Source organism: Tupaia chinensis, unplaced genomic scaffold, assembly GCF_000334495.1.
Source record: "Tupaia chinensis unplaced genomic scaffold, TupChi_1.0 Scaffold000423_1, whole genome shotgun sequence".
In the NCBI taxonomy this organism is placed as follows: domain Eukaryota; kingdom Metazoa; phylum Chordata; class Mammalia; order Scandentia; family Tupaiidae; genus Tupaia; species Tupaia belangeri.
The window spans coordinates 7,578,654-7,591,826 of NW_006159928.1; the positions used below are offsets into that span (position 1 = coordinate 7,578,654).

Below are 13,173 nucleotides of genomic sequence, written 5' to 3' on the forward strand. Positions count from 1 at the left end.
TCTCTCTCTCTGTCTCTCTCTGGTGAATTTTCCCTTTCTCTGTCTCTCTCTAGTGAATGTGTTCTATATATAAGTTGTGACCTCTAGGAAAACAGTAAAGCAGTAGGCATACTTGCCTTAGTTATTTTGCTGGAAATATTTCTAATATTCCATCATTAGGTATGACATTATATGGGTCCTTTTATAAAACTCAGAAATTTTTTTTTGAAGATTTTGCTATAGGGCACATACACTTGTCAGAAAGCAGAGAGAGACAGACAGACAGAAACCAAAAAATCACCCCCCAGGAGAGATAGCCACACTATAATTTCTTCTCCATTCTCCTCTTGGGATCTTGGGCACACACGCACACGTGCCCGGAGTGAGTTTAAGCCACCGGGTCTGGGACTCGAACTGCAATTGATTACATGGGAGTCCAGTGCCTTAACCTCCACACCACCTGCTGGTCCCATTTTGTTTCTTACACTTTGAGTTGAATTGCTGTACTTTTGGATCAAATACCAATGCTATCCAAGGGCAAAGAAATGGAGTAAAATAATCAAGCTATAGAAGAAATGAAACGTGTTATGCCTTAAATATGCTGAATATTACATTATGCAGAATTAAATACACAGAGAGAACAGTACCACTCAGCAAGACCGAGATGTGAGGGATTCACTGATTAGGAATGCATTCCACAAGGGAAGCTAACAAAACATTGCGGATGGTACATGCTGTTCAAGGCTGAAGACAAGAACCACCATTTTTTCCCAAAACAAAGTAAACAGTACACCATTTCCTAGCTAAGTATATGGTTTTCAAATTTAATTCATCACGTGTTCTCTAAGTTTTCAGGCATCGTGAGCACGAAGGATGACCAGGGTAGGGGTGCACAGCCGGCAACGAGCTAGGACTATGACTAACCTGAACCGTTTGAGGTGCAGTCTGAGGACCTGAGGCAGGTGGCATATCGTAAGTTGTTTCTGGGCTTCTGTGAGGATAACTGGTTTTGAGGAAAATCTTCTACGCTTTGCTGGATTATCAAAGAAAAATGAAAATCAAGTTTTATTAAAGCATGCAGTAAAAAGCTAAGTAAACTGTTCTTTTTTATTTTTAGTTTGTTATAGGGCATGTGTACTTGCTGGAGAAAGGCAGGGGGGGCGGAGAGAATGTGAGAAAGTACCACTGCAGCCCCATCTCCACTCTTCTGTGGATTTTGAGCACAATCTCTCATGCATCCAGCATTATTTTTCAAACCACCAGGTCTGGGACTCAAACCATGTAGTGGGTCATAAGGATCCAGCTGCCTTGACAATATACCACCTGCTGGCCCTAGACTTTCTTTTTAATTCACACATGAGCTACTTAAACTTGTTCCAGGCATCATGGGCTTTGTACTCTTAAAACTTAGAATCTAAAATTAAAAAAATAATTACAGAGACCAGCAGTTAGTGTAATGGCTATGTCGCTGGACTCCCATGTAGTTGACCATGGTTCGCGTCCCAGACCCGGTGGCTTAAAACTCACGCCGGGTGTGTGTGCGTGCGTGCCCAAGATCCCGAGAGGAGAATGGAGGAGAAGGGACTGTGGCGTGGCCATCGCCCCTGGGGGGGTGATTTCTCTCTTTCTATCTCTCTGTCTGTCTCTGTCTGTCTGGTGAAGCACACGAGACCTGTAGTAAAAACCTCTTAAAAAAATAATTATTATTATAACGTGGAGCCAGCAGGTGGTATGGCGGGTTAGGGTTGAATTCCACCATGGCTGACCACTGTTCAAGTCCTGGGCCTGGTGGCTTGAAAATCACAACTAAATAGATAAATAAATAAATCTTTTTTTAAAAATTAAAAGCTAATCCAGAGAGAAAGATAAATAAATGCATGACTTAATAACTGTCCTCCAAATAACATGACTGCTGCTATTAATATTTAAAAATGGACTCAGTGGGGCCAGCAGATGGTGTAGAGGTTAAGTTCCTGGACTGCCACCTGGCAACCATGGTTCGAGTCCTGGATCCGGTGGTTTGAAAATCACGCTGTGTATGTGCATGCATGCCCAAGATCCCAGAAGGGATTGCAGTGTGGCCATCCCTGCTGGGGGATGATTTATCACTTTCCCTCAGCTGTCCCTGTATCTCTCTCTCTCTCTGGCAAGTGCATGTGCACTAAGACAATAATCTCTTAAAGAAAAAATGGACTCAGCCATACCAGTTATAGCATACTGCTAATAGTATTTGAAAATGGACTCCACTATGCCAATTAATGGGAAAAGCTAAAGCTCTCTCCAAATGCATTTTAGTATACATTTCCCAAAGTAGGGAAAAGTGTGTAGTATGGTGGGGAAGGCAGCTATATCCTACGTGGCCCAGTGTAGTTCAAGCCCTGGATCCAGCAACTTGAAAAACACGTCTGCACGTGTGCCCCAAATCCCGAGAATGGAGAAGGGACTGGTGTGGCCATCCACCCCGGGGGGTACATTCTCTGTCTCTCTTTCTCTCTAGTGAATGTACATGCCCTATAGCATGTTTGAAGGAAGGAAAGGAGGAAGGGAGGGAGGGAGGGAGAAAGAGAAGGAGAGGAAGGGGCAGGGAAAGGGCAAAAAAAAAAAAGAGAGAGGAGAGGAGAGAGGAATGTGGTCAGTTTGTTTATAGAGGCTAATCAGAACCTGAAGGGGCATAGGCCCTCACTGCCCAAACATCTCTCCACCTTTCCTGGGGATCCCCCCCAGCCCTGGCTATTGGCCTACTGCCCTAAAAAGCTAGGCCTGGGATCGGCAGGTGACATGGCGGTTAAGGACTCCAGACTCCCACATGGGCAACCATGGTTCGAGTCCCGGATCTGGCGGCTTACTTTCTCACTTTCTCTCTCCTTTTCTTTCTCTCTCTCTGTCTCTCTCCCTCTCTGGTCAAATAAGAATAAATAAAGTTAAATAATTCTTTCCCCCAAAAAAACAAAAACCAAACCAAAACAAACACAGCAGGCCTTTTTGAGCTCTGTCTTGAGACTTCCCGCATCAATGTCCTGCTTTTGTTCTTCAGTAGCTCACTTTGGACAGGTGGAAACTGGGATTCTTCCTGTCTCCTCTGCGTCTCTACCTACAGACTGTGTCTGCGGCGGCTGGCTGCCAGAGTCAAGAGCAGCACTTCACTTGCACACTAGCTGACTGTCATCTTGTTGCTGTGTTGCAATCCTACCTCGGCTTCCCAGGTCCTGGGGCTGTGGGCGTGTGCTATAGTGCCCAGCTTTTAGGGTGGTCCAGGTTTCGAACCAGGACCTCCTGGCAGCTGTTGTTCATGTAGGAGGTGGAATTGGTCCACAGTGAGGCTGTCCTCGAAGCCATTTCCACTGGCCACCAGGAACCTTTCTTCCAGGTCTGACCCCAGATCCAGGTTCTTGGCTGTGCTGTGTCCCACACCTGCCTTGACAGTTTCCTGGAACACCTGGTCCAAGTTTAGCTAAATAGAAGGTGTCAACTCCTTGATCTTTAATTTTAAACACTCTTCTTTATGTATGGGGATAGTTCTTTTAGGCCTGTGTGTGTGTGTATATTTTTTAAAATTTTTGCTATAGGGTGTGTGTTCTTGCCAGAGATAGAGAGACACATGCTCAGTTCATAAACAGTACTCATAAAATAGAAATGTCCAGTCTGAATTCTTGTGATGAACTTAAAGTAGTTCATTCTGGGGGCCAGCAGGTGGTATGGTAGTTAACGGCACTGGACTCCCACAGGGCAGACTGCAGTTCAAGTCCCAGACCTGGCGGCCTGCTCTCTCACTTTCACTCATTCTCTCTCTCTCTCACTCTGCCCTTCTCTGTCAAATTAAAATAAAGTTATAAAAGTAGTTCATTTTCATAGCTGCTATGAAGGACTGTCTTCCAGCTTCCTCTCTTTTGTGTTTCTCTTTGTCAGTCTTAGGAAAGCACAGAGAACGGACGGTTTCTACTCACAGTTACACTGGTCACATACGTAGATTTTCCCTTCTAAAGCTTCGGTTTCTGTAAACTTAGCCAACATTTCAGTAACCAGACATGGCTGGGAAGCAGTATCTTTCCCACTGCATTGGTATCTTTCTGGAAATTCCAGGGACAAGTCCCAGAAAGGTTCTATGGTATTTGATTTGTTGTCACATGCGAGACATGTAACCTGCAAATAAAAATATTAGTTCCTCAGATTATAGTTCTTCCATTGACATATGGACTCCTTTCTTTTTTAAATAGTTATTTATGTAATTTTATTTATTATTATTATTCTTTTTAATTTGACCAGAGAGAGAAAGGGAAAAATGAGAAAGCAATCTGCCAGCTCCAAGACTCGAACTGTGGTAGGTCATGTGGGAGTCCAGCATCTTAATCACATTATCTGCTGGCCCATGAACTCCTTTCTTTTTTTAAAGAATTATTTAATTTAATTTTATTTATTTACTTACTTATTTTCATTTGACCAGAGAGTGACAGAGAGAGAAAGCAAGAGAGAGAGAGAGAGAGAGAGAACAAGCCACCAGGTCTAGGATTTGAACCACAGTCAGCCATGTGGGAGCCCAGCACCTAACCACTGAGCTACCCACCAGCCCCCATGATCTCCTTTCTGAAGGTCACTTCCGGTAAGTAGCCTTTTCTTCTGAAAATGTACAATTAGAATTGTGAACAATCTGCTTTATAGCCTAGTCAGAAAATTTCTTATTTCAACTTCCTTCCAAATAATTGTTAGGAAGCTATTATGAACTGAAGCTTCAACTACTGGCCACGCAAAAATCTCCAATAGTGTTTAGTCAGATCTAGAATTTAGGTAAAAACCAAACTCACTTGATAGACACTATGCCTCTGTGTGTGTGTATGTATGTAACACATATGTGCATATGCACGTACACATTAATGTTTTCATTAGACTTGAAGTTCTTACCTTTTTCCTTCATATTTTGAAAGCAAATTTCCCCTTTGTGATTCATGAAAGAACACATATGAGAGAGAGAGAACATGCACCCCGAGTCTGGTCACACACTATCCCCTCCCTCCAGCCTTCCAGCTCTTCAGATCTTGGGCACACGTGCCCGGCATGTTCCCAACCAATGGGGCTGAGGATTCGAACTGCGAGTACCGCATGGGAGCCGGCTTCTCTTGAGCAGTGCATTATCACTGGGCTGGGCCTCTCCTCATCTTTCACTGACTTTTTTCTCACCCCAATCCTATCCTTTTAATCACTACCTTAACCACAACACAAGTAAAATACTATTAGTGGTTTTTTGTTTTAAGTTTATTGATTCCTTCCATGGGGAGGGACCCCAACAGGGTCTTTCTTCGTGCTGCCTGCTATCCACCCTAGTCTCAGAGAGCCTGCACCATGGGCAGGTGCTCAGTCCAGAGAGGCCTCAGGCACGAACCTGGGACCTTTCCACATGGGCCTGGCATAACAAGAACACTTGCTACCACTGTGCACGGGCTGGCCCAGTGTATTTTCACTATTCAGATTCTGAAGCCCTACCAAGTGAAAATTTCCGAAGACACTACATATAACAATGTCATGCTCCCACTTAAAAGAAATATCACATTAAAATTCCCATCAGAACATAGATGACTCCCTACGTATAAAGGTTCAATGTAAGATTTTTCAACTTTACAATGGTGCAAAATACATGTCCCATAGAAGCCATACGTTGAGTATCCTGTACAACCATTCTGTTTTTAATTTTCAGTACCGTGTTCGACAGATTACATAAGATATTTAACACTTAATCATAAAATAGCTTCACACTTAATCATAAAATAGCTTCGTGTTAGATGATTTTGCTCACTGTGGTCATATTTAACTGTCTAGAGAATACGTACGGTAGACTAGGCTAAGCAATGTTGTTCAATATGTTAGGTAATTAAGTGTATTTTTTTCCTTGCAATATTTTCTACTTACAATGAATTTATAGGGACGTAATCCCTGTTCAGTCAGAGAGCATCTACACAGTGGAGCAATTCTAACAACTTATACAGTCAATGTAGAAAGGAAAGGAAATTAGTATTAACTTCACTGAAACATTCAGCAAGATTTACGTCAGAAACTAACACACATCACTGACAACACACTGAGTACACATGTTATGAAATATTACGAAGAAGCTTTTTCAAATAGGCTGCTGGCGGCTGGCTGACATCAGAGTGGTAAAACGTGACACTCTGAGAGGCTGACCCACAGGGGAAAGGGTTCACATCCAGAGACCTGAGTGTGTCCCCGTGACCTGAGTGAGGCTGGCAGTGGCCAAGGGAGGATCTATCTTTTTTTTTTTTAAAGATTTTATTTATTTAACTTAATTAATTAATTTATTTTCATTTGATCAGAGAGGGACAGAGTGAGCAAGAGAGAGAGAGAAAGCAAGAAAGCAAGCTGCCAGGTCCAGGACTTGAACTGTGGTTGGCATTGTGGGAGTCCAGTGCCCTTAACCACCATGCTACCTGCTGGCCCCGTGGATCTACTTTTATAGTATGTATTTAGCAATATACGTAGGAAAGAAAAAGTTGAACAAAACTAAAGTTCAATTTTATCCTGTGAATGATCTTTGCAGCCAAATAATTTTTCTTTCTTAGGCTACTGGGCGCATGTACTCACCGGGAAGTGAGAAAGCACTCCCCAGGGGGGATGGCCATCCAATAACCCCACGCCCTCCATTCTCCTGTCTGGATTTTGAGCACATATGCACACATGTCTGGTGCAATTTCCAAGCTAATTGGTCTGGGACTCAAACTGCACTGCTGGCCGTGTGAGATCCAACTGTCTTAACCACCCTGCCACTTGCTGGCCCCCAATAAATCTTAAGCATTAATAAAAAAAAGCTAATTCCTAAATTTCAGATAATTTCCTCTTCAGCAGTTTAAAAAACTCATCAGTCTCTTTCAAAAAAATTCTCCTCTGCAGTCCTAATTACCATGTACCTCACAGACCCCTACAGTTAAACTTGAACCTAATCTTAGAGTCGTGTTTCTTACTACTGGGCCATGGGTTACACCTCAAATGACAGAGCCAGGTGGTGGCACAGTGGGAAGGCGACTGGACCCTCACGGCAAAGGCCCTGGGTTTGCAGTTGGGGACCCTCTGAGTACTCTGTGTGTGTGAGCCCGTGATGCAGGCTGGCCGAGACTGAGGGCCGGTCATTGTCAGAGGCCTTGTTGGGGGTGCTGCTTCTCTCTCTCTTTTGCTTATGGAAAAAAAAACAAAACTTAAAGGCAAAAGTTATCTTCCTGGCCCAGGCAACAAGAAGCTAGTGCTAATCATGATTTTAGATTTAACAAATTAACACAAGGATTACTCTTGGCATTTAATCTGGGGACTCGGTAGCTTCAGGGCTGGATTTTTGAGAAGTGTCAGCAGATGGCACGGTGCTTAAGATGGTGGATTCCCACATGGCAGACCGTGGTCTGAGTCGTGGACCCACTGACTTGAAAATCGTGGAGATTGCATGAGAGCCCAAAATCCAAGAGGAGAATGGAGAAGGGATTGTGGTGAGGCCATCTCCCATGGAGGGCCATTTCTCACTCCCCCCCCCCCTGGTGAGGGCGCATGCCCTATGGCAAAACCTGAAAAAAAAAAAAAGAGAAAGAAATGAACTGATAAAAAAAATGTTTAAATAGTCTACAAGTCAACAAGAGGGAAATGAATGGACAGGAATTTTCCAAAATATTTATAGTTTTACCTATAGGCTGTGCAGTTTGTGATGAGGGTATGATTTTTCTTTTCTTATGTACACAGTCTTCTCTTTTTTCAAAAAGAATTGTTTTATTTATTAATTATATTATTATTATTATTTCACATGAATTTTGCCAGAGAAAGACACACACACAGAGAGAGAGAGAGAGAGAGAGAGATCAAGCCACCAGATCAGATCCAGGACTCGAACCATGGCTGACCCTGTGGGAATTCCAACACCTTAACCACCATGCCACCTGCTGGCCCCTGTATACAGTCTTTTCTTCTGTATGTATTTCCTGTATTATACAGACCTTCCATAACTACATATTGTACTTATAATAGTGTATTTTGGAGCTGGCTGGGGGTGGTGTAGTGGTTAATGCAGCTGGATCCCACATCCGTGGTTCAAGTCCCAAACCTGGTGACTTGAAAAACTATGCCAGGTGCATGTGTTTGCATACCCAAAATCCCAAGAGGAGAATGGATGAGAAAGGACTGTAGTGTGGTACCCCAGGGAGTGCTTTCACACTTTTCTCTCTCGCTGTCTCTCAGTGAATATATGCACTCCATAGCAAATTTTTTAAAAAGTGTACTGTAAAATTTTTTCATAGAAAATATAGAAATGAATGAAAAATAGAAAAAAAAATAAAAAATAAAATGGCATGTAACAATTTGTTTTTGCTATATGGTATAATGTAGATATTTCAATATTTTTGAAACATTAACTGAGATAAACATATAATTCTTAAGAAAATTACATCTGAAATATTTAAGTAACATTCTAGAGAAGTAAGCTATAAATAAAAGATAGGAGTAACAAACTGAGATGCTGCCTAAAAAAAAGCCAGGTATAAGGGTGTGTGTCTATAGTCCTGGCTGGGAGGCTGAGGACTTCAAAATAATATACAGTGTATTCTGGATGGAAAAATCTCATTTTGTATGCTATAATGATGTATAGTAAATGAATGTAAATAAATTTAAATTTAAAAAATAAAAGAAAAAAGAAAAAACTTAAAGATATATATATATTTTTTAAATAAATAAATAAAGGGGCAGGTGGCGTGGTGGTTAAGGCACTGGATTCTGACATGGCCAACGGTGGTTTGAGTCTCTGACCAGTGGCTTGCTTTTTTTTTCACTTTCTCTTTCTTTCTCTCTCTGGTCAAAATAAAAAATAATAAATAAAATTAAACAAATAATTCTTTAAAATAAATAAATAAATAGCCATGGGGCCAGCAGGTGGCTTGGTGGTTAGGTTCTTGCACTACCATGCGGCCAACCATGGTTCACGTGTGCTGGACCCGCTGGCTTGCTTTCTCACTTTCCCTGTCTCTCTCTGGTCAAATTAAAATAACAAATAAGATTAAATAATTAATAAAAATAATTAGCCAGGTTTTAGGTTACAGTAGCCTTTATATCTAGAAATAGTTTACCATTAAGTCCATTCATTTTAGGGACCAGTAGTTAGCGTAATGGCTATCTTGCTGGACTCCCATGTGGTCAACTGCGGTGCGCGTCCCAGACCCGGTAGCTTAAACCTCACACCGGGTGCGTGTGCGTGCATGCCCAAGGTCCCGAGAGGAGATTGGAGAAGGGATTGCGGCGTGGCCATCCCCCCTGGGGGGTGATTTCTTGCTTTCTGTCTGTGTCTCTCTCTGTCTGTCTGGCGAGAGCACATGCCCTATAGCAAAAACCTCTCCCAAAAAAAAAAAAAAGTCCATTCATTTTAGAGAACTGTTTGATGGAAACTTCTGGTTTTGTAATGTACTTTTTCACAACAAAAGAAACTTACAGTGGTAACTGAAATCAAAGAAAACCAAACAGAATTATTCCAGATGAAATCACATTGGTTTACCTTAAAATCTACCTACCTATTGTTACAACTTGAGACTCAGACCCTTAGCCTTACACAAAATCTTCAAAGGCTATTCCTAAGTCCCTGAAATTGCTCACATGTGCACCCTCTCAATTCCTATGAATTGTTACAGCATTATCTTCAAATCTCTTCCCTCTGGGATTAAATGCTTCCGTATTCTCAATATCTCTCAGATAATAAACGGAACATCATTAACCAAGAAAGCTCTGTTTACTGGGCCAGCTCTGTGGCTAGCTGAGAGCCGGGTTCCACATGGTCAACAGAGTCCCGGGCCCAGTGGCTTGAAAAATGCCAAGTATATGTGAGTGTTTGCCCAAAATCCTGAGAGGAGAGAAACAGACAAGGGGTTACTGCATGACCATTCCCCATAGCAGCGCGAAGGGGGTGTTTTCTTACTGTCTCTCTCTTTTCAATACATGTGCCCTCTGGCAAATTAAACAAAAACAAAAACAAAAACAAAAAAAGAAAGCTTTGTTTACTGATTCTCCCCCTCCCCAAAACTTCTGATACCATAGATGTAAAACAATTTCAATGATTCATGAAGGAAGCCATTTAAAATGAGCTGACTTCCTTATACTGGGTTGTTGGGGAAGCCATGACACATTTTTGTATAGAAAAATACCTCGTGACTTTCCCGTTGACCTAATAAAAGCCATCTATTCTGACTGGAAGACAGTACTAACTCTAACACACTTAGTTGTACACAGAATATACATTTGAGGACTTCAGGAATTCCTCAAAATGAAAAGAAGCTGTAAGAAAAAAATCCATACCTGACTAAGAAGTTGTCCATGAAAAATGTTGTTGACCACATTCAGAACTTGTTTGATAAGTTTCCTTTGAGACGTGGGGAGAAGAGCCGGTAACCTGGTACCCGTGGTCTCGAGTTCATGCTGTATTTTATCCAAAAGTTCACAAAGAAACTCCTGAGCATCTTGTTGAGCGTAACCACGGAACGCAGGAATCAGTCTCCACACCGAGTGCAGCATAGCGAATGGTGAGACCAAGGCCCACTTCCCAGACCACATGACTTGGAATAAGGTATGCAACTCATGACAAAGAGAAATGTACTGGGAACTTGGCTCCTTGGGCTGAATTAGTTCCATCTTCCTACTTTTGGACGCTCCACCACTTAGTCCTACGGATAAACTTGGATGTCTGGAGCAAACATAGCCTGTATCTGTCTCTTGGCACTCACTCACTTGATATACCACGGCGTCCGTGACGGGTGGATGTCTATAGGATGACCTTGTTGACTCGCTAGCTGTCACAGCCAGCCACCGGTTCAGATCAAGCTTTAAAAAACACTGTCGAAAAATAAGTAAATGACTCAACACTTGAAGAACAGAATTCATATAGCAGGTGTTTCCCAAATTTCTCAATCCGGTTACGCCAGGCGTTACTACCGGCCGGCGTTTGCCTGAGGAGCCGCTGGGTTTCCTAAGTCTTCCGTCGGCCGAGGTAGGTGGGACTTTATCTTTTGTTGGCGATGCTGGAGCCGGTGGCGGTACCTGAACGGGAACGATTTCTACTGTGGTGGACCGAGCTAGGTCTTGCAAACGTAAACTCTTTCTCGCGGGCATTTCCAGTTCCGATTTCATTTGATACTCGAATTCTTGCCTCTTTTTCTTCGACTCCCTTTTTGCTACCACGTTTTCCTGAACTTGTTCTTCTCGCCTTTTTCTTCCAATAGGTGATCGTTCAAACCAAGTTCGAAAGATTTTAGCCATGAGGATCCTCCTCCTGTGCCAAAGAGCAGTATACGTTTGATCTTCATTGCGAAGGAGGGATTGGGCACCATCATGTACAAAGAAGGAACCATCTCCTGTCCCCGCAGACGGCACGTCCCTTGTGCTGGGAGTGGCGCACTGGTAATTCTGACTTTTGATTGCACTTAACGTGTTCCGGAGTAACTTCAGGTCTTCGGCCGCGTTGTCGTTAAGCACATAATCATCACACAGGTAACAAAACACATACATCTCGTTCACCGCCAGCGCCACAGGATGACTGCTTTCTCGAAAGTGCTTCAGCGCATGCTCCTCGATGTACCTTCCACAGGCCACGTGGGAGCAGCTAAGGCAAGCCCAGATGGATTCGGTCGTATTGCAGTCCACGCAGTGCCACTTCTGGGGGCTGAGCACGGACTGGTCCTGGGAGAGCCGCAGCTGCTCAACGTGTCTGCACGGATCCATCGCTAACCTTTATGGAGTCCGGCCGAGACGCACATAATCCGAACGAGCTGCAGCTCGTGACGCTTGAAGCATCTGGAAACTAAGCAGAAGAGTATTAATGTGTAATAAAATAAAAACAAAGAAACAGTCTTTTTTTTTTTTTTTTTTTTTTTTTTAAATGTTAGGTGTTTATTTCCCAAGAATAACAGAAACGTATTCCCTCTGCTCCCAGTTCCTGGATGGCCCATCACACTGTCACACTGTTGCTGGCGGTTCTCGCTCTCCGCTTGCTCCAGACATCCCTCGTCTCTCACCGCTTTATTCTGGACCTGTGACACTTCGCTTTCACTCATGGTTGCGCCATCTGGTAGGGACTAGGGGGTAGTGACCGCTGTTCACTGACCCAGAAGAACTACTCTTTTGTACCCAATAGTTTGGGGGTAGTTACCGAAACTACTGGGTCGTAGGGGAAAGTCATAATACATTTTTGCATAAAGAAATCACGTCATGGGGGCTGGCAGGTGGTGTGGTGGTTAAGGGTGCTGGACTCCCACATGGCTGACCGTGGTTTGAGTCCTGGACCTGGTGGCTTGCTTTCTCATTTTCTCTCTCTCTGTCCCTCTCTGGTCGATTAAAACAAATAAATAAATACAGTTAAATAATTCTTGTAAACATACACATACATACACACACACACACACACACACACACACACACACCATGACTTTCCTGATAACCTAATACATTCCTTTTCTTAAAAATTGGTGCTAACTTTTTCTCATGACTAAAGCCAGAGGGATCTCAACCTGGCTCAAGACACTGGCTATCACTGTTGTCTTCGGCATATTTTTACCCCCACCTCCAAGACCCTTAATAATGTGGTTTGACATACAAAGAAGTTGGGGCTAGAAAGACCTAAATATATCTCCATAATATTAACAAATATTCTGAGTCCTCTGTGGAGTTACTGCAGCATAATCATATATTAAAAAAGCACAGGTTCCTGGTCTGGCAGGGGCAGGTGGCATAGTGGTTAAGGGTGCTGAACTCCCACATGGTCAACTGCGGTTCGAGTCCTGGACCTGGAGGCTTGCTTTCTCACTTTCTCTCTCTCTCTCTTTCTCGCTCTGTACCTCTCTGGTCAAATTAAAATAAAGTTAAATAAAATAATTCTTTAAAAATATAAAAGACATGGGACCAGCAGGTGGCATGGTGGTTAAGGCGCTGGACACTCCCAAATGGCCGACGCTGGGTTCTGAGGCAGAAAAATAGTTTTAAACTCTCTTTCTGCTCTATACTCCTAGATGTATTATTTTCTTTATTTTTATAGAGATTTTTTTGCTATAGGGCATGCACGCTTGCAAGGGACAGAGACAGAAGGCAAAAAGTCACACCCTCCGGGGGAGATGGCCACACCGCAATCCCTTCTCCATTCTCCTCCAGGGATTTGAGCATGCACGTGCATATGCCCTGAGTGCATTT

At 43.0% G+C, this 13,173-nt stretch overlaps 1 protein-coding gene across 1 annotated transcript in view; it reads right to left on the bottom strand.

The window, feature by feature from the left end:
- The window catches only part of USP44 (ubiquitin specific peptidase 44), a 28,255-nt gene extending 16,540 nt beyond the window's left edge, over positions 1–11,715 (bottom strand). Inside the window, exons 1-3 of the mRNA XM_006154869.2 lie at positions 10,294–11,715; positions 3,924–4,119; positions 904–1,012 (exon numbers count right to left, since the gene is read on the bottom strand). Of these exons, the coding sequence (XP_006154931.1) occupies positions 904–1,012; positions 3,924–4,119; positions 10,294–11,712 (1,724 nt within the window). The 5' untranslated portion in view covers positions 11,713–11,715. The remainder of the gene's footprint in view (positions 1–903; positions 1,013–3,923; positions 4,120–10,293) is intronic.
- Positions 11,716–13,173: the final 1,458 nt, after the last annotated feature.